The sequence below is a fragment of the Callorhinchus milii genome, unplaced genomic scaffold, assembly GCF_018977255.1.
Source record: "Callorhinchus milii isolate IMCB2004 unplaced genomic scaffold, IMCB_Cmil_1.0 Scaffold2, whole genome shotgun sequence".
NCBI lineage: Eukaryota > Metazoa > Chordata > Chondrichthyes > Chimaeriformes > Callorhinchidae > Callorhinchus > Callorhinchus milii.
Window position 1 is genome coordinate 108,340,917 of NW_024704743.1, and position 20,429 is coordinate 108,361,345.

The 20,429-nt window shown below is 41.6% G+C and overlaps 1 protein-coding gene across 1 annotated transcript; it reads right to left on the reverse strand.

Moving 5' to 3' along the window:
- Nucleotides 1-17,571, reverse strand: ttpa (tocopherol (alpha) transfer protein). Its single transcript, XM_007896733.2, has 5 exons — nucleotides 17,299-17,571; nucleotides 14,980-15,133; nucleotides 6,113-6,306; nucleotides 3,569-3,679; nucleotides 1-414 (listed from the first exon to the last, which is right to left on the reverse strand). The coding sequence occupies exons 1-5, from the start codon at nucleotides 17,494-17,496 to the stop codon at nucleotides 241-243; spliced, it is 831 nt and encodes a 276-aa protein (XP_007894924.1). The 5' UTR covers nucleotides 17,497-17,571; the 3' UTR covers nucleotides 1-240.
- Between the last annotated feature and the right edge of the window lie 2,858 nt (nucleotides 17,572-20,429).

Here is a 20,429-nt window from a genome sequence, read left to right on the forward strand (position 1 = left end):
TTCTTAAAATAATTCTTTAATACAAATCAGTACATTACATTAATAAAGCTCTATGTTCACTGTATCATTCTCTTTAAACAAGGAATATCTACATATGTAACAAATATGTATAAGTAGGCACCTGCTGGTTTGATAGTACATACAATCATTTTTTCAAACAACTTAACTAGCTTGTCAAAATGTAACTAAACAAGTTTAGTATTTTTTCTTCCCAAAACAAGCACTTTGCACCACAAAGTCTTAAGTAACTAGTGAAAGCTTAAGAAGATCCTTCTCAGACTTCTGCACAAATGTGGTCCACTCCTGACACAGTTCGTTATACTCAGATCCTTGACCACCATAATCAGGGGGAAGAATCTGCATTGGGAAGTGCTGATGAAGGCTGCGTTGGTAATCGCTTCCATGCAGGTAGATCTGAAACATGTTAGAAAATCTAAATTTACTTTCAGCAAATTCTGCAGAAATGAAATAGATTTCGCCCAATTTTAAAATATATCTCTTTCCCATCAACGGCAATTTTCCATGTTAGCAATCATTTGAGTTTCTTCTTAAAATGTTACCGTTGCTGCTAAAATAATCAGACTGGACCAGGAGTGGGCAAAATACTGCTTGAAGGAAAATTTATAAAGGAATGTATGGTTGATTCTGCCTCGATTTTATGCCCAGATAAGAAAAAACAGTTCGAGAACATTAGCTTGTCAAGACGAACGTGTCGAGGATATCTCTGAGAACCTGTATCTGCAGTTACAAAATAAAGTAAGCAATTTTGCATGTTTTTCACTGGCACTCGATGAGAATTGTGATGTCAAAGACACAGCCCAGTTGATAATTTTTATTCGAGGTATTCACCAAACATTTTGAGCTCACAGAAGAATTGGCGTCAATGAAAGATATAACAACTGGGGAAGACTTTTTGGAGGCAGTAAATAAGTGTATCTTAAAATTAGGAATGGAGTGGAAAAAATTGGTGAATGTGTCCACCAATGGAAGCCCAAATCTGACAGGCAAAAATGTTGGGTTACTGAAAAGAATTCAAGATCAAGTCAAAGAAACAAATCCAGAACAAAATATTGTTTTTCTACACTGCATTACCACCAAGAGGTCCTCTGTAAGAGTGTTCTAACACTAAGTAATGTCGTGGACACAGTTAAGAAAGTGATCAACTATATTCGAGCAAGAGGATTAAACCACAGGCAATTTGTAACTCTGCTTGAGGAATTGGAATCCAAGCACACGGATGTTCTGTATTACACAAATGTAAGATGGCTTAGTTTAGGAAAGGTCTTGAAAAGAGTATGGGATCGGAGAACAGAGATTGATTTATTTTTGGACATGAAACAAAAAGATTTGTATTTCCCACAGCTGAATGATGCGAATTGGCTCTCTGATTTCGCATTTGCTACTGATATCACGGGCCACATGAATGAACTGAATTCAAAACTGCAATGGAAGGGGGCCTTTGTTCACGATTTGTATTGCATTGTCAAGTGGTTTATGATGAAATTATTTTTTATATCACATCAGATAGGAAATAGGCAGTTTGTCCACTTTCCAAATTTGCAGCAGATTATTGTTTGCGATCAAAGCCTTAAAAAGTATACTTCGTCACTACTTGACTTACATGCTGAATTTTCTCGCAGATTCCAGGATTTCAATCTGTTCGAAAATGACCTGTCTTTGGTCTCTTCACCTTTCTCATTTGATGTTGACAAAGCCCCATTTGACCTCCAAATCAAGTTTATTGACCTGCAATGTGATTCATTGCTTGGGGAGCAATTCAAATGAGTGCCGCTTCCCAGTTTTTACCTCTCCCGTAATGAATATACCTTTCCAAAAATAAAGGCTCATGCCCGGAGGATGCTTATGCTGTTTGGATCAACATATACATGCGAGGAGACATTTTCTGTGATGAAATTCAATAAATTAAAACATAGATCTCTGAGGACTGATGACCACCTTGCAGCAGTACTCCGCAGTGGAACAACGGAGACGATGCCTGACTTCAATTGTATAACACACATCAGCGCTTTCATTCTTCCCATTGAGTGAGCTTCTCACATTCTCATCAATATGTGAATAAATTAATAAATATTGAATAAATGTCTGCTCAATGAGTTGTTTTTATTTAACCCAATTTTAATGAATGTCAATTATATAGACTTTATTTTATGCATGTACAAGTGTAAGACTTGATTTTGAGCTATTATTAAGCATTTGCATCTATATTAAGTGTGTGGCCTGCGAAGCTTACCAAAACTCGTCAAGTGGCCCGCCAGCCAAAATAATTTCCCATCCCTGGTCTAGACTATGTATTCCAAGGAATGAAATATGTTTGCTTTTAACCACCTAGTGTTTGCATCAGATGCTCCCATTGTAGCTAAAGCTTACCAATACAGTTCAGAGCTCCCTCTAGAGTGCCTAACACTAAACCACAATAGTATGATATTTGCAACCCCAATTATTCTCATGATTTCACTGAGGCCTGATTTGCTCAGGGAATACTGGCCTTCAACATGTTTCCTGCCCTAACTGTTGACCAGTGGACTTTCAGCCATTCCAACCCTGCTCTCTGGAACTTCAACCCGAAGTCCCTCTTACTTGCTCCCTCCTTCCCCTTCAAGGCAGATCTCAAAATATGCCTCTTTGTGCTTTTGGTGATCTTTGCCCCTCCCCACCCTCCTCAGCTCCCAACCCTGTCTAGTGCTTTGAGAAGTCCTCCTGACATGAAAGACACTACATAAATGGGTTTTGTATTATATACCGCTGGAAGAGTGAGTTATTATTTCCATCAGTAAAATAATCTCATCTGAAAGGTACACCTCAAAAAATGCAGCGCTCCCCAGCACTGCAGAAGTGCCATCTTAGACTATGAGCTCAAAGATGTAATGTGAAGGTTGAACCAAGAACTGAAGAGCCAGTTGCAAGCTTCACAGTTTTAAGTGATATTTCAGTACAATTCAAATTGCTTTAAATATGCAACAAGAAAGTTCAGTGTGTTTTAAAGGAGCAGCAGATTTAATACTTCCTTCCTGATGTATTTCCTCTCCTGTCTTCGAGAGATGAGAGAAATAGTAATGATTTTATCACGCTTGTTAATATCCAATGCACTGCAAAGGGACCAGAGTGACGTTGTTAAAGTAACAGATGCATTCATAGTCTGAGGTTTGCCCAGACTACCCAGGCTTAAAATGTCAATGCTGGAGACACGAGCAGGACCCCAGTTCAAGAGGATTTAAAAGGACAATGATTTGAATCAACAACAACAAGTGGCACTTGTATAGCACCCTCCACACAGGGTAGAGTCTCAGAGTGCTTAACAGTGGTGGAGCCTAACTCCGAGCCGGGTGGGGTACAGGAGTGTGACAGTAAGCACAGTTGAAAAGTAAAATCAGCAGATTGTTGGCAACAGAATTACACGACTAGTGATTCCTTCCAATGCCAACCGTGACATTGATTGTTATTCAGCTCCTGTTAAACACACGTATTAGTGGAGAGTGCATTCCTGTTTTAAGTACAGAAAGAGCATTATTTCCAAAGCAAATAAAGGGAAATGTAAGGGGTTACTCACCCGATCCTTGATCTTTTCAGGCAGAAATTGTTTAATTATGGCAATGACTGAATAGAATATGAAAGGCACGTTAATTACATGGATAGCTCGGACCTTCAGAGGAAAAGAGTCCTAAGAATGAAAAGAAAGATTCCTCATCATATTTGCAGTCAGGTACAAATTAATGAAATGCAGTCTTTTTGATTTCAACATTCATTTGTATACAATCAGAACATAAAAAAACGATATGTTCTACAGCAGTAAATTCAGGTTGAGAAGTAGGACTACCTTGGATGAATTTTAACACTTCAAATGATAGAAATTCCCCCTGGCTCTAGATTTACTTAGTGACATATTTCAGAGGCCCCAGAATATGATGAATTATTGAATTCAGTCTTAACTTTGAAGTCATCTTTCTGTAAGTTCTTTTGAAAACTTAGGAAATAATATATTGGGATACAATATATAGCTTGGGACATAATATGCAATTGCCAGGATGATGGAAGGTAAACTGGATGGACCTTGGTCTTCTTTATCCTAGCAAATTCTTATGCTCTTATGAAAACCAGCTTCAAAATTAAGACTGAATTTAACAATTCCACCTACATCCAAGTGGAATTTCTCCCTATGAATACCATCCCCAAACCACTGTTGATTATTTACCACAGCAGACATTTTTGCAGTTTCTTAAATCAGTTGAGTATTTGGAATAAGTTTAACATTATTTTTATGAGAGCTTGTTGGTTACTAATGGAGGTTAGTTAGGACTGTTTATCCCCAGATAAAATTGGTCATTCACTTCATGCCTGTTTGTGGAAAATTGCTGCCATATTCACTTACAAAAAAGTCGCTACACTTCACAGTAGATCCTGTTTTGAGATAACCTCTTGGTGTTAAAATCACCCTATCAGATCTAAGGATATTATTTATCTCTGTGGGTCAAGGGCACTCAGTTCAAGATAGGAATAATTTATGAAATAGCTTGATGCTGTGAAAGAAAGATGGTAGGGTTGGTATTCTGGAAGGCTGAAATGAAATGGGTCAAAGGGCCTTTTCCATCTGTCCCTCCATTACTATCTGATGGAAACTGCTATTCATTCTATAGAATCATGAGCTTGCCAATGTTCATGAGGAGCTGGATATATGATACTATATATGTAACATTTACGTCAGCTGATTAAGCACTGCATTTAGCAAAAACCACACCATTTAGGAAAGGATATGATCATGCAACGCTGTTCTTCTCACTCATTTAATTTCACAATTTTTTTTGTTTTATGCAAGTGTATCAAATGCACAGCTTTTCATGTCAGTTTCTCGTGACTGGGAATGACAGCATTTCACTTTGCTCTTAATGTATGATACTTTTGCCAATTATCTCCTCTATTATCGTCTCCTGAAAATGCTGATTTTTGTTGGGATTCATTTCCATAGGCACTAAGCGACACTTCATCATTCTTCATGTGTGAGCGTCCGCAATGTATTCGATCAAAGAGTGAATCACAATCAAGCCCGATCCTGTCCTCTCCTGAATACCATCCATACCGGGTGGCAAGTGGGAGCAAGAGCGCTAACTAATGGGCAGTGAGGCAAATTGTAACATTCAATACCTTGGCTGAGACCAAATAACTCATACGAAATTGAACCTGAGATCTTCTGGTCTGTATGACTCCAGTACGCTACCCCACATGAAGGGGTAGCTATATAAATGCAAGTTGTTGTTGTACCATCAGATATCTGATGTATGCTCTAAATGTATGATCTGCTAACCCAATGAGCTGCTTGTTAACAGGAGTCTCAGATAAGCACAAGATTAATATTTATGCTTATAATTCTCCAGTAAAAAATACTTGTTTAAAATTGAGCTGCTGTTCTGAAAGCGTGTGAGCAGATACCACCAAGTGACAGTGTTCATTTGGTCCCCTGGGAAAGCAGAGCATTGTGCACACATAATGCATGATTGCTGAAGTCTAAATATATGTGAGAATTCTAATATTAGAGAAGAGCTGGTTGGAACCCTTGTTCTTTAACCAACATTAAAACCTTAAACAGGTGATGCAACAGATTATCCAGCATTTTTAAGACTTCATAATTTAACTTAATATGTTGACTTTGCACTTTTTGAGCTCTTCGCTCTGAGGTTATCTGCCTAGCCATGCTATAGCACTATGAGGCAATAGCTCACTAATGTGTTGCATACATGACACTGTATTGGCCCACAAAATACACAGTCAATTTATTTTACAGTATATCCTGTGAAGTGCTTTGAGACGTCTCAACGACGTGATATTATGCTATATTAAATGCAAGGATTATTATTATACGTGGCATCTGCTTTGGGATTAAACATAAAATTTAGCCATAACTAAGCATTTGAGGAGCTCTTAGGATTATCTCCTGGGGTTGAATTTATGCCAATCTCAGAAGTGGATCTGATCTCCTGCTCTTTGTATTATTTATTTACCTCTAGGACTCTTTCAATTTCCCTCTTAGCAAATTCTATCCCATCCACCCACCTTTTATTTATACTTCACACAAGCTTTACTGGTAAAGGGAAAAACGCACCACTAAAATTGAGGCAATTCTTTTGGCAATGGTGGTGTTGATCTGCAGGGCATGAGCAAATCGCCATCCGTGAAGATCAAAGATAACCTTCACACCATTCAGCTGGGTCTGGAGCTCCTTCACGATCAGCTCTGATGTAATGAGACTGACCCGAAACACTTCGTATGTTGAATATAACTTGGGGTCCCAATGTCCTGTGAAAAGAAACACTCATGTCAGTGATAAAATACCACTGAAGGTCAGCAGCCCCTAACCCCAGATAACACTTAAAGCAAAGGCACAACAATTTGGTGCTTTCCAATTCCAAGTTATGGTCATTTCAGTAATACTTTGTAACAGCAGCTGGGAAAGAAACAACTTTATTGTGGATTTATTCCACAAGTCAAATCAAATACCTTTGATTGAGGTATTTAAAATGATAAAAGGATTCATTAGGGTTGATACAGAGAAGCTATTTCCTCTGGTGGGGGAATCCAAAACAAGGGGCATAGTCTTAAAATTAGAACCAAGCCATTTAAGAGTGAAATCAGGAAGCATTTTTTCACTCAAAGGTTGATAGAAATTGGAATTCTCTCCCCCAAAAGGCCATGGATGCTGGATCCATCCACACCTTCAAGAGTGAAGTTGATAGATTTTTGGTAGGTCAGGGTATTAAGGGATATGGGGAGAAAGCGGGAAATTGGAATTGAAAGGATTAATTGAGGTACAGATCAGCCATGATTTAATTAAATGGAGGAATAGCTCGAAGGGCTGAATGGTCTACTCTTGTCCTATGTTCTTATGGAACTGTTTTCATTTCCAGTGGGCGGTACTTAAAAAAGCAAGTCTGTGACAGCAACCATTAATAAAGCACTTCCATCTAAAACTCATAGTTAACCTGAACACAACTTGGTTCCAACTGGCAGGTGTCACCATTGAGAGTCAGCTGCACACACACCTGGGTACACGTGATCGGTACATATCAAATATCTGCTATTTGGCATATCAAGTTGCTCCTAACACAAACCATGCAAAATCTATCCTAACGTGGACTCGACTCCACCCACTTTATCATCCAACACAGTGGATCTGATTTTCTTCCGTTTCTCTTAATTATTTGCCTCCAGGACTCTTTCAAGTTCCCCCTTGGCAAATTCTATCCCATCCACCCACCTCTTATTTATACTTTGTACTTCATTTATACTTCACTGTATGTCCTGGAGGTTTTTGCCAAAGAAGACACTAAAAAAATCTGCTAACATTGCTTCAGCTCCAAGACTTTGGAATAAGGTTCTAGATAGACTCAAGGGGCTGTAAACCAACAAATTCTCTGGCATACATGATACTTAGGGAGACAAGGCAGGAGATTTGTGTTGCATTGACAGAAATTATAAGGGAATCAATTGCCACTGTTGAGGTTCCAACATACTGGAAGTAAGCAAATATTGTTCTATTATTCAAGAAAAGTAACAGATCCATACCATGTAACTACAGATCCATTAGCCTGATCTCAATATGTGGACTGCTGATGGAGTCAATCATCTAGAAAATTACTAGTGTAAGAATAAACTGATAAACTAATGCAATCCATCTTGGTCCAGATGGATTGGATCTGTGTACATTAAAAGAATCTAGGGAAGAGAGAGCACTATCACATGTATATAATAATTCATTAGAAAAGGGAGCAGTGCCAGAGGACTGGAGGATAGCTAATGTTACCTAAACACTATATTTAAAAAGGGAGATAGAACAACCCCAGGGAACTATAGACCTGTCAGCTTAACATCGGTGGTATGAAAAATGATGGAATCCTTACTGAAAGAGGTAATAATAATCCTAATAATCCTTGCATTTGATATAGCGCTTTTCACGTCAGGAGGACGTCCCAAAGCGCTTCACAGAACACACTGTAAAGTGAATTAACTGTATATTTGTGGGCGAACGCGGCAGCCAATTGCGCACAGCAATGTCCCACAAACAGTCGTGGATTAAAAATGACCAATTTATTATTGTTTTGTTTTTTTGGAGGGATTATTATTTGGCATGTGGAGTAAGGAAACTTGCCCAAGGTTTCGCCCTGCCTGGAATTGAACTCAGGTCTCTCACTTGCAAAGCGAGTGCTCTAACCACTGAGCTACAGGACTCCACAAATAGAAAAACATCTAGAAACTGAAAATATAATAAAGAATAATCAGTACGGATTTCAAAAAGGAAAATGGTGCTTGATCAATCACATTGAATTCTTTGAAGGGATAACATAAAGAGTAGACAAGATAGTGCATAGATGTAATATATTTGGATTTCCAAAAGGCGTCCGATAAGGTACTGCATAATAGATTAATGAATAAGGTCAAAGCATGTGGAGTCAGGGGAAAAGTAGCAGAATGGATAGCAAGCTGGCTACAAGACAGAAAACAGAGAGTAGGGGTAAAGGGTACCTTCTCAGACTGGCAGAGGTTGGGAAGTGGTGTTCCATGAAGATCGATATTGGGACCACGGTTGTTCATAATTTACATTAAAGATTTGGACTCGGGGATCAAAAGTACTATTTCAAAATTTGCGGACAACACCAAATTGGGGGCTGTGGTTAATACTGAGGAGGGCTGCAACAAGACAATAATAAACTTGCTGAATCGGCATTTAATTGGCAAATTAATTCCAATATAAATAAGTGTAAGATGGTACATTTTGGTAAGAGGAATAAGGAGGTCACATACTGCCTGGAAAATAAGAATCTAAATGGGGTAGAGGAGCAAAGGGATAAAGGGGAAGCTAGATAAGTACATGAAGGAGAAAGAAATGGAAGGTTATGCTGATAGGCTTAATTGAGGAAGGGCAGGAGAAGGCTCATGTGGACCTGTTTCTGTGCTGTGTATTCTAGGTAATTCTATGATAGCCAGCAAAAGTTCAGAAGGGGTAGATCTTGTCCCCTCCTATAGGAGAAGGGGACATCTTAAATTGGCTGTGGGAAGCTGTATGATTCAGTGTATCTAGACTTCCAAACAGTGTTTGAGAAAGTGCCACGTGAGAAACTCTTTCACAAACTGATGTCACTGGGTATCAAGAGTAAGGAATGGACATGGATTTGAAATTAGCTGAAGGGAAGGAAGCAGAGGATAACTGTTAGGGAAATAAAACTATTTGCATTTATATAGTGCCGTTCACATGGGGTAGTGTTCCAGAGTGCTTCACAGGGGTGGAGAAACTAGGTCAAATAGGGAAGGTATTAAGTAGAGTGCCTATGAGTCTGTACTGAAATCCCTCCTGTTTTTGCAGACTGAGTGCAAGATAAATTTGCAGCTGATTTGGGGAGAGCTATGGAATTAGAAGAGACAGCAAAGGCCTGACGTAAAGAGCTTGACAGGCTATTCACATGGGCTCATGACTGGCAAATAAATAAATGGAAGATAAATGGAAGGTACTGCATTTGGTAAGTAAAAGAGGAAGTACCACACACACTCCATGGGTGCAATGGAGTGATATCAAGGAGGAAGCAGAAAGAAGTCTAGTTGACTCATTGTTCACCATGTCAAAACACTGAGAAGCAGCAAGAAACAAGGAAATAGGATGTTGGACTGTATTTCCAAATCTGTTGAGGTCAAATCTCCAGACGTCAGAGTTAAGCTGTAAAGTGCTCTTATTGAGAATGTAGAGTCTTTCATATCGTTCTGATTGCCAGGACATAACTAAGTTGTCCCGGCCCTAAAGTCAGTCAGAGGAGAGCAATGAGGATGATCTCCAATTTTTTGGGGGTTAACTGGGTGGTTGACACATATATCAAAGTATCAAAGAGTATCACAGTTTAAATTTAAACGTTGACATCCTAATCTGTGCTAAATTATCTGATTTCAGCAGAGAAAAAGTTTGGGAGCTACAAATTTCCTTGGGGCCCTTGAATGTGTGTGTGTGTGTGTGGAGGGGGGGGGTGGGGTGGGGAGGGAATGGAGAGAGGAAGTGGGGAGAGAGGACGGAGAGAGGAGCGAGAAAGAGAGGAGGGGGAAACCAGGGTTTTGGCTCCTGACAGCTGTCGAGAGACCTCTTTTGGAAGGTGGATGGATGTTAGACAAGGCCAAATTTAAGATTGGCTTTGATAACCACTCCCCCAGTCCAATTACTATTATTATCTGATTGATTGTACATGAATGTGTTGGAGATGGTCCCCTCACCTGAACTGTACTCAATGGCGATGTCCATAAACTGGGTCAGCGACATTTTGCTTCCACCTCATGGATCATAGAATTCATTTGCTGATTAGAGGAATATTGGCCTTTTGAGTTATTTATTTACCAAAATGCCTCTATCCCATTAAAATACTGCAATCCGGAAGCCAGCAATGTTGCAGGCCCAGTTTTGCAGATTTTACCTTTGAGAATGGTTTTGAGAAACTGAGTCTGCTTCGGGCACATCGAATGGGATTACATGTTGAATGTACTGCTAAATTGACCTCACAGCTTGTGGCTCACGTTCTTGCTTGTTATTGATATGGGAGAAACTATTGAAGAGCAATATGCTAAGTGAAGCAGAGACACTACACATACCGACAGTGAACAAAATTTACCCAACATTTACAAACAAGTAAAAATCCCAAGGACATCAGAATATTAAACAACACAGCACAACAGACCACTAACATGATCCAGACATTACATACAAAATAGAGTTCATAGTCCTGCTAAGATTAATATAGATAATACAATATACATGTGTATAGCACCTTTCAATATCGGAAGGATGTCTCAAGGCGCTTGACACTGCTGGTTGGCCATACACACACTACATTGGACTATTTTAGTACTGAATTGGAAACATGAAAGTCTTGAACCCATAACCTTCTGACTGAGAGGTGAGAGAGAGCTACCAACTGAGCACGGCAGACATCTGCAGGGCTGACCTAGGTCCAACGTGAGATGTTTAACCTAGATATATCAAAATCAAATATATCGGTCTGCCGAACGCACTTGGCTCAAATCTGGCCTAACGGTCCACTGCCACATCTGGCTGGACCTCATCAAGACCCACCGCTCCGCTCTCGCCTCAGCCAAATCATCCTTCTATTCCAGGTTAACCCTGGAGGCGAAGCGCAACCCCAGGCTCCTGTTCTTCACCACCAACCGGTTCCTCTGCCCTCCCCGACACGCCTCGCAGATACTTTCCTCTGACTCCCACTGCGAGAAAATGCTGGACTTCCTCGAGTCCAAAATCGAGGGAATCCGCTCAGCTGCCACTGCCCTCCTAAGGTCCACCCCTTCCCTACTCGCATCCCGCACAAATTACCCATCTGACAATTACACATCCCTCCTCCCACACCTTTGAACCTGTCATCCCCTCCTCTGTCTTCACCACCGTAACCTTCATGAAGCCCACCACCTGCTCCCTGGACCCCATCCCAACCCCTCTCCTTAAATCCCAGCTCCACCTCCTTGCCCCAATACTCGCCGACATCATTAACCTCTCACTGTCATCTGGCATTGTTCCTTCCCCCCTCAAAACAGCCACTATCACCCCCACCTTGAAGAAACCTTCCCTCAACCCATCACAGCTATCTAGCTACCGGCCCATCTCAAATCTCCCTTTCCTATCCGAGGTCCTTGAGAGAGCCGTTGCCTGCCAGCTTCGCTCTTTCCTCTCCTCTTACTCCCTCCATGAACTCCTCCTTTCGGGTTTACTGTTCTGGTCAAGGTCACAAATGACATCCTGACCATGTGTGACCAGGGCTCCCTCTGACTCCTCGCCCTCCTCGACCTCTCCGCCGACTTTGACATCGTGGACCACTCAATCCTCCTCCACCACCTCTCATCCCACCTCAACCTTCAAGGTTCTGTCCTTGACTGGTTCAGGTCCTAACTTTCACACCTCCTCCACGTCGTTGTGGCAAATGGCTTCTCCTCCAGCCCCCGCACCATCTCGTGCAGTGTTCCTCAGGGCTCTGTCCTCGGTCCCCTCCTCTTCACCCTCTTCATGCTCCCCCTTCGTGACATCATCTGCATACATGGGGTAAATTTCCACATGTATGCGGATGACACCCAACTCCATCTCTCTACCTCCATACTGAACTCCAGTGCTACTAGCGTCCTGATCAACTGCCTGTCCAACATCAAGACCTGGACAAGGGACAACTTTCTCCAACTGAACATCAGCAAGACCGAGGCCCTACACCACCACTCCCCCATGCTCGGGCCGCGACACCTGACTGTTCAGCGCTTTGGGACGTCCTTCCAACGTGAAAGGCGCTCTATAAATGTAAGTTTGTTGTTGTATCAGGTTGACCAACTGTGGGGATCTCAGTTGTCTGGTTCCTGAGTCAGTTGGGTCGCAATACTCTAAGGCACTATTGCTAACAGACCTTATTTATTGACAGAACATAGAGGGACAGATTAGTCAATTGGGGCAGGGATTCTTCCCACTCAACTTCTTAACTCCTCCCCAGAACTGCAAACCGAAGCGTAATGAGTTGGATGGTCCCAGGTGGTCCCAATGGCAAGTGATGTGGGCGAGCTGTTTAAACTCCAGTAGTACTCCAAGGCACACTTTAGGATCCCTAAGACTCAGGAAAATGCCTTGGTGGCATGCATATTTCGCCCACAAATACGCAGTCAATTCACTTTACAGTATATTCTGTGAAGTGATTTGGGACGTCTAGAAGACGTGAAAAGCGCTATATCAAATGCAAGGATTATTATTATTTGGTACTCTGAGTCTGGTTTCAATATTCTTAAGCATGGGGATGGGTTTCCACATGTGTCAGACACATGGCCGACCAAAACAAAATGCCAAGTGCCACTATCTTACCATTTTCCTGAGGATAGCGCTTTTCAACTCGTTATATTACTGTGGATTTGCAATATTTTCAATGTGCTAACTGCAGCTTGAGGTTTTGAGTCCTGAAACCTATTTAACTGGGGAGATTCACAAGCTAGGTAATTGTAATTCAAAAACTCGACAGAAACCTAAAAAAAAGGCCAGAGAGCAAAACAAAGAAGCATCACCCTATCGTGGGTCTAAAAAGTTTCGAAACATCAGATTACTGATGCTATGTCACATGAAGGTCCCATGTATTGCAGTAGCTCTTGTTTTATGAATGTAATCATAACCTTTGACTCTTAAGCCATTTAGATCTTTCAAGAATTTGCTATAGCACCCTTGACATCTTTCTTACAAGGATTCCTTTTTATACAACGAGTTTCTTAGTTCAGGAATAAGTAATATTCACACAAGGAAATTTGTTGCATAATCAAAAAAACTACCAATATGAATTTGATTGTTCTTTTCAAATTCCAATTCTTTTCATTGGTTTATATCCAAGCTGCCGTTGAAGTCCTTCAAACTGTTGAAATGCTGTGTACTGGCCGCAACTCCTTTAGTTGCTAAAGCATCACATTGAACAAAACACTTATTCTAGAATCCCAATATTGATTTAACAAATTTAAACTCCTAAGAACAAATATGTTTCCCGTAAAAGGACAAACACTATGCAAATATTTTGATCCAATTTAATAATAACAATAATCCTTGCATTTGATATAGCACATTATCACGTCATCCAGATGTCTCAAAGAGCTTCACAGGATATACTGTAAAATGACGTAACTGTGTGTATTTTGTGGGTGATCATGGTGACCAATTTGCATGAGTAAGTGACAATTTTTTTATTTGGGGGATTGTTGGCTAGGACACCAGGAGAAATTACCCTCTCTTTTTGAATCATGCCATAGAATCTTTAAAGTCCACTTGAACAAAGCCTTGGTTTAGCGTCTCATTGGAAGGACAATATCTCTGACAATGTTGCACATCTTCAGCACTGCAATGGAGTGTCAGCATAGATTCCAAGTGCTGCCTTAGGCCTTGAACCCACAACCTTCTGACTCAGAGACCACAGTGCTACCAACTGAGACATGATGACATCTTTTTATAGACCTTGTGTGGCAACAGAAATTGTAAAAGCATACTATATGTCATATTCTTAATAAATAATAATAAATAATCCTTGAATTTGATATAGCGCTTTTCACGTCGGGAGGACGTCCCAAAGCGCTTCACAGAACACACTGTAAAGTGAATTGACTGTATATATTTGTGGGCGAACGCGGCAGCCAATTGTGCACAGCAATGTCCCACAAACAGCCGTAGATTGAAAATGACCAATTTATTATTGTTTTGGGTTTTGGAGGGATTATTATTAGGCATGTGGAGTAAGGAAACTTGCCCAAGCTTTCGCCCTAGATAGATGGTGTACGCCTTCTATAGCTGTAGCTCAGTGGTTCGAGCACACACTTTGCCGCGAGAGACCTGGGTTCGATTCCCGGCCGGGTAATTCCCAGTTGGGCAAGTTTCCTTACTCCACTCGGCTCTGTTTACCCAAGGTTTCGCCCTGTGCCTGGAATTGAACTCAGATATCTCACTTGCAAAGCGAGTGCTCTAACCACTGAGCTACAGGACTCCACATGGATTCTTACTAGCTGAAACAACATTAAGATTTCTATTGTGCATTTCACGTCAAGAGGACATCTCAAAACACTTCACACAACTGACTGGGTGTCCTAGTGTGGGGAGCTGAGGAGCTAGGGGAGCAGAAGGGTTGCAGGAGGTCTCAGAGGTTGGATGCAAATCTTGAATTCAGTTCACTGGGGAATGGGGAACCCAGGGAGATGAGCCGCATAGGGTTGATGGGCTCAGAGAGCCTGGTGCGAGACAGGACACAGCCTGTAGAGTTATGAAAGGTCTGCAGCTTGTGTAGGGAAGAGATAGGGAGTCTGATGAGCAAGGTGTTTGAGCAAACAAACAATTATTCTACATAGGTGTAAAAATGATCAGTTCTGAGCATAGAATCCCAAAATGTGTTATTCCAAGACATAGACTAGAGTGAAAAAACTGGATGTTTCAGTACTCACCAATTTTATACATTAAAACCCTGCTTCCACTGGTGTCTCGAGACCTCAAAACCGCATGGTAACCAGCCTTGAGGAGTCCCATGACTGATGAAGGCCGCAGGTCGGCACTGATCTCAGGGCATTCAGCTCTCCATTTGTGGTAGTTTATAAGTAACTGTGAAAAGAGGATCAACAAAGAAAGTGTTTAGTTATATGCATACCGATAACTGATTGAAACATTGTTAGGGTAACAAGTGGTCCCCTCACTCTGACATCCAACACATCTTTAGATTTTACAATGGTTATTTCTCCTTTGAAATTTCTCCTTTCTTCTTCCTCCTAAAATACTGAAAACAAAAAATTCACTGCTGTCTCCTTCTATAATTGGAGCTTTTTCAGGTGCTTCTTGCCTTCCTTAATCTTTCCTTTGTACTACAATCTACAGGTCTTAAAATCCCAAACTTAACCACTTCCTGTGGACTGATCCTACATCTTTGTTATTTAAAGTACTTCACTAGGGGCTTCCCCTAAATTTTGACTTCAAAATTAATCCAAGATAATTGGTTGAGATCCATAGTTATTAACAAGAAATGTGAACACTAATCATTCCACAGTTCTGATATTTCGTGGAGTCCTGTAGCTCAGTGGATAGAGCACTTGCTTTGCAAGCGAGAGACCCGAGTTCAATTCCAGGCAGGGTGAAACCTTGGGCAAGTTTCCTTACTCCACACGCCTAATAATAATCCCTCCAAAACCAAAAACAATAATAAATTGGTCATTTTCAATCTACGACTGTTTGTGGGACATTGCTGTGTGCAATTGGCTGCCGCTTTCACCCACAAATGTAAAGTCAATTCACTTTACAATGTATTCTGTGAAGCGCTTTGGGACGTCCTCCCGACGTGAAAAGCACTATATCAAATTCAAGGATTATTATTATTTCTGCATTCCATCAGTAACAGAACTGGTTTCTGAACTAGATACTTGTGAGATTAGTCATACTTGTTTGTAACTCAAGTGACTTGTTTGTCACTCAACAATAACATAACAACCTTTTAGCAGTTGTTAGACCAGAGAAGGTGTTTTCATGTTTATGCAGTCAGTGATAGAATGATGATGCGAAAAAGGCTGCAGTCAATGGGAAATCTTTAAATAAGCCATCATTTCCCATCCTACAAGTCCTTGCTTATCTTTTCAATGACATCGAGGTCTAATATATATTAATTTCCTAACTAAGACATTTGAGTGGGTAGTCCTTCTGGTAAAGGTTCATATGTCAGTCACATCAATCCACAGGAACTCTGCTCTGAATGCAACCCTTGGTGCAGGGGAATTACTGAATTTATAGTGAAATACTGCAAGTAAACATCATAAATTTCCAGTTTCCTTAATTAAGGAACCCAGTTAAAACTCACTATGTAATACACCCCACTGTACAATATGTCAAGTCATCTGCGACACATGGTAACTGCTTGATGCTCTATTGGTTTTTGCTCAGCGCCGGGTGTCTAAAAATTACAACAACAACAAAAACTTGCATTTATATAGTGTCCTTCACGTGGGGTAGCGTCCTGGAGCATTTGACAGAGGCAACATCCGACACGGTGCGAGGGGGAGAAGGAAACAAGTTCCACAGTTTCGGGGCTTAGTGGCTGAAGGCACGGCCACCGATGTTGGAGCGGAGGGGACAAGGGACAAACGTGAGGTCAGAGACGGCCGAGCGGAGGCAGCTGGTGGTGGAATGGGGGGTAGGCAAATTGGACAGGTGGGAGGTGTGAGGGTGCAGGGGTTTACAACCAATTTAAGATCTTGGAGCCAACAGTGTCACGTTTACTGAGTAGTGCTACTGCAGAGAGTAATGCTTATGGACTAATTCATAATAATAACAATCCTTGCATTTGGTATAGTGCTCTACTATGCTGTTCAAACATATCAAAAGACTTCACATGATTTACTGTAAAGAGGAAAGGCGAATGTGACAGGAAATTTGCACACAGCAATACAATGGCAAAAAAAAATGCTTTGATCTTCTCACCCTTTCTCTTTTGCTTTCTCTCCAACTGCTTTCCCTCCCCCTCCCCTCCCCTCCCCCTCCCCTCCCTGTGTGGGCTCTTTCCCCACATTCATTCCTATTCCCTTCCTACCTCTGACTTTCCCTGACAACATTTTTTTTTTTTTGCATCCCTCCCCCACTTGGCCCCTCCATCTCCTCCCTCAAGTCCTTCTCTCTTGTACATCCCATCCCTTTCCATCCTCTCTCTCCCTCCCTCCCTCCCTCCCTCTCACTCTCTCCCCCCCCCCCCCACCCCCACCCCCTTCCACCTGCATTGACTCCTTTACCTTCAGTGCCAACTCCTGGTGGAAATCCCTGGCTCTCAGGAACCTGATGAGAAACTCATCCTCCAAACCCAGCGGCCAGTGTTGGCTCAGACTCACTGCTCGGAGCCGCAGCTCAGAAACGGAGAGCAGCTCAGATTCCGGGCAAAGCTCATCCTCTCGGAGACCCACCGCCGCCGCGGGGTCGCTCTGTCGGGACATGTTGTAACGTTACCTGCGCTCAGACCCGAGTCCCTCCCGGAATGAATGGGTTCTCACTCACTCTCTCTCTCTCTCTCACTCTCTCTCTCTTTCTTTCTTTCCTCTGCAACTTTGACTCGAAACTTTAGTCAGTGCGAAAGAGAGAGAGAGAGAGGGAGGGAGGGGGGGAGGGAGGGAGGGGTGGGGGCAGGAAGTCACAGCCCCGCACCTCACTCACTGCGGGTGACGCCTGAGCTTTCCCGCAGTGTAGGCGGAGTGGGACACCAAAAGCAGCACTTTTCACTTTTATACATCTCGGGGTGGGGGGGGGGTTGTAATAATAATAATACTGCTGCTAAGGATAATCCTTGCATTTGATATAATAATAATAATAACAATAATAATCCTTGCATTTGAGACGGCGCTTTTCGCGTCTTCTCGACGTCTCAAAGCGCTTCACGGAATAGACTGTAAAGTGAATTGACTGTATATTTTGTTTTTTTTCTCTTGAGGGATTATTATCAGGCGTGTGGAGTAAGGAAACTTGCCCCAGGTTTTGCCCGGCCCGGTATCGAACCCGGGCCTCTCGCTTGCGAGGCGAATGCTCTAACCACTGAGCTACAGGTCTCCACTTTGAGCCTTGTTGGGCATCCATTTGGAAAGAACACATCAACTGGCTTGTAACACAAGGCTATATAATGCTGTACTAACTTAACACCAAGAAAGGCAAGTTAGAAGTGTTTTTAGTATCTTGAGATCCTGCTGTAACCGTGATATGTCTGTGGCATTCTTTGTGAAGTATCTGCAGGAATTTCTCAGATAATAGTATGTGTGAACAAGAATTAGCATTAGTATTTCTGGTCAGAAGAGGCTGAGGTATAATTTAACCCCTCGTGGTATTCTTCCACTGTCTGCCTGGGCATAAAGTTTCAGCCTGGCTCAGTTGATGGGGTTCAGCCCCATGTCAAGACTTTGAGGTCATACTCTAGACTGGCACTCCTGTCTCCAGTGTTGGGGTAGTGCCACAGAGGTGCCAGCCTTTGGATGAGACATTAAACTGAGGTCCCATCTGTCTATTCAGTTGGATGTTAAAGATCTCATGGCACTATTTGAAAAGAGATGGGAGTTTCTCGAGTGTCCTATCCAACAAATCCCCAGATTGACTGTTTGTGTACAAATTGGCTGCATTTATCTCTAAATCCACAATCTATACACTTTGCACTAAATTCTGTGAAGCACTTTGAGATGTTCAACAACTATATCAAATGCAAGCATTATTATTAACATTATACAATTATTACCCAGTTGTTAGTTGATTGATGGATCGCTTTTCCAGGATTGTAATCCCTTCAAAAACATTTTTTTAAATTATAATAATTTGGTCAATCCACAACTGTTTGTGGGACACTACTGTACACAATTGGCTGCCGCATTTTGCCCACAAAAATATACAGTCAATTCACTTTACAATATGTTATGTTAAGCTCTTTCAGATGTCTTGAAGATGTGATGATGTCTTGGGACGTCCTCCTGACGTGAAAGGTGCTCTATAAATGGAATCTTGTTTTTGTTGTTGTTGATGAGGCGCTATATCAAATGCAAGCATTATTATTACCATTATTTTATTACAAGATACTTCTTAAATTTGCTGTATTGTCTTGTGATACAGAGCTGAACCTTGTAGCCTATAAATGAAAACTGAGGAGATGCTTCTCTGCTCGGTATTGGTCAGAAAAAAATAAGACGTGCTCACAAGCCTGCCTAGTTCATTGAGGATTCAAATGCTCAGAGTCAAAAACAGGCTCCAGGAGATGGAAAACAAACAGCTATACTGCAAAGCAGGTCTTTTATTCCAGTGTTTTTTCATTTAAAACTGGCATCAAATCATAAAATTTCAAGGCCAGTTAATGTCAGTATAACGTTTGGCTCAAACCTCTCTGTATCAAATTTCAGCAATAAGTAACTAACGGTGAAACAAACTGATAACATGTGACAAATGCACTGTAAGCGTTTTCTTCATTATTGTTGTTGTTAGTTGTTGTTATTAGCCCTTAAGATATGTTACATTGAGAAAATAGTGGTGTCAGCCAGTCTCAGCAAGTAGCACTCTCTTGTGCGAGTCATACGGTTACCCCACGTAGGGGCTTTTCATTAATTTACTCAAGGCTGACACTCCAGTGCAGTGCTACGGATGTACTACATTGTTGGACGTACTGTCCTTAGGATAAGTCATTAAACCCAGGACCCATCTGCCTATTCAGGTGGACATTAAAGATCACATGGCAATACTCAAAAAGAGAAGGGAATTTCTGCTGGTGGCCTGACCATGAATGACCAATTAAATTTGTCATTCACTTCATGGCTGTTTATGGACACTTTTGTGTGCAAGTTGGCTGCAACATGCCTGAAAAAGACACAGTCACCACACTTTATAGTAAATCCTTTGAAGCGCTTTGAGACAATACAATATAACTTTATATAGCACCTTTCACCTCAGGAGGGCATCTCAATAATTTTATGTGGAGCTTTTCATGTCGGAAGTTGGCTGGGTACCTGAAGTGGGTGGAGGAGGGGCTGGGAGAAGGGGCGGGGGAGAGCTGAAGAGGGCAGGGGTGAGAAAGATGAAGAGGGCAGCGGTGAAAAGGGCATATGCCACATAATAATAATAATAATCCTTGCATTTGATATAGCGCTTTTCACGTCGGGAGGACGTCCCAAAGCGCTTCACAGAACACACTGTAAAGTGAATTGACTGTATATTTGTGGACGAACGCGGCAGCCAATTGCGCACAGCAATGTCCCACAAACAGTCGTAGATTGAAAATGATCAATTTATTATTGTTTTGGGTTTTGGAGGGATTATTATATTATTATTATTAGGCGTGTGGAAACTTGCCCAAGTTTTCACCCTCTGCCTGGAATTGAACTCAGGTCTCTCGCTTGCAAAGCGAGTG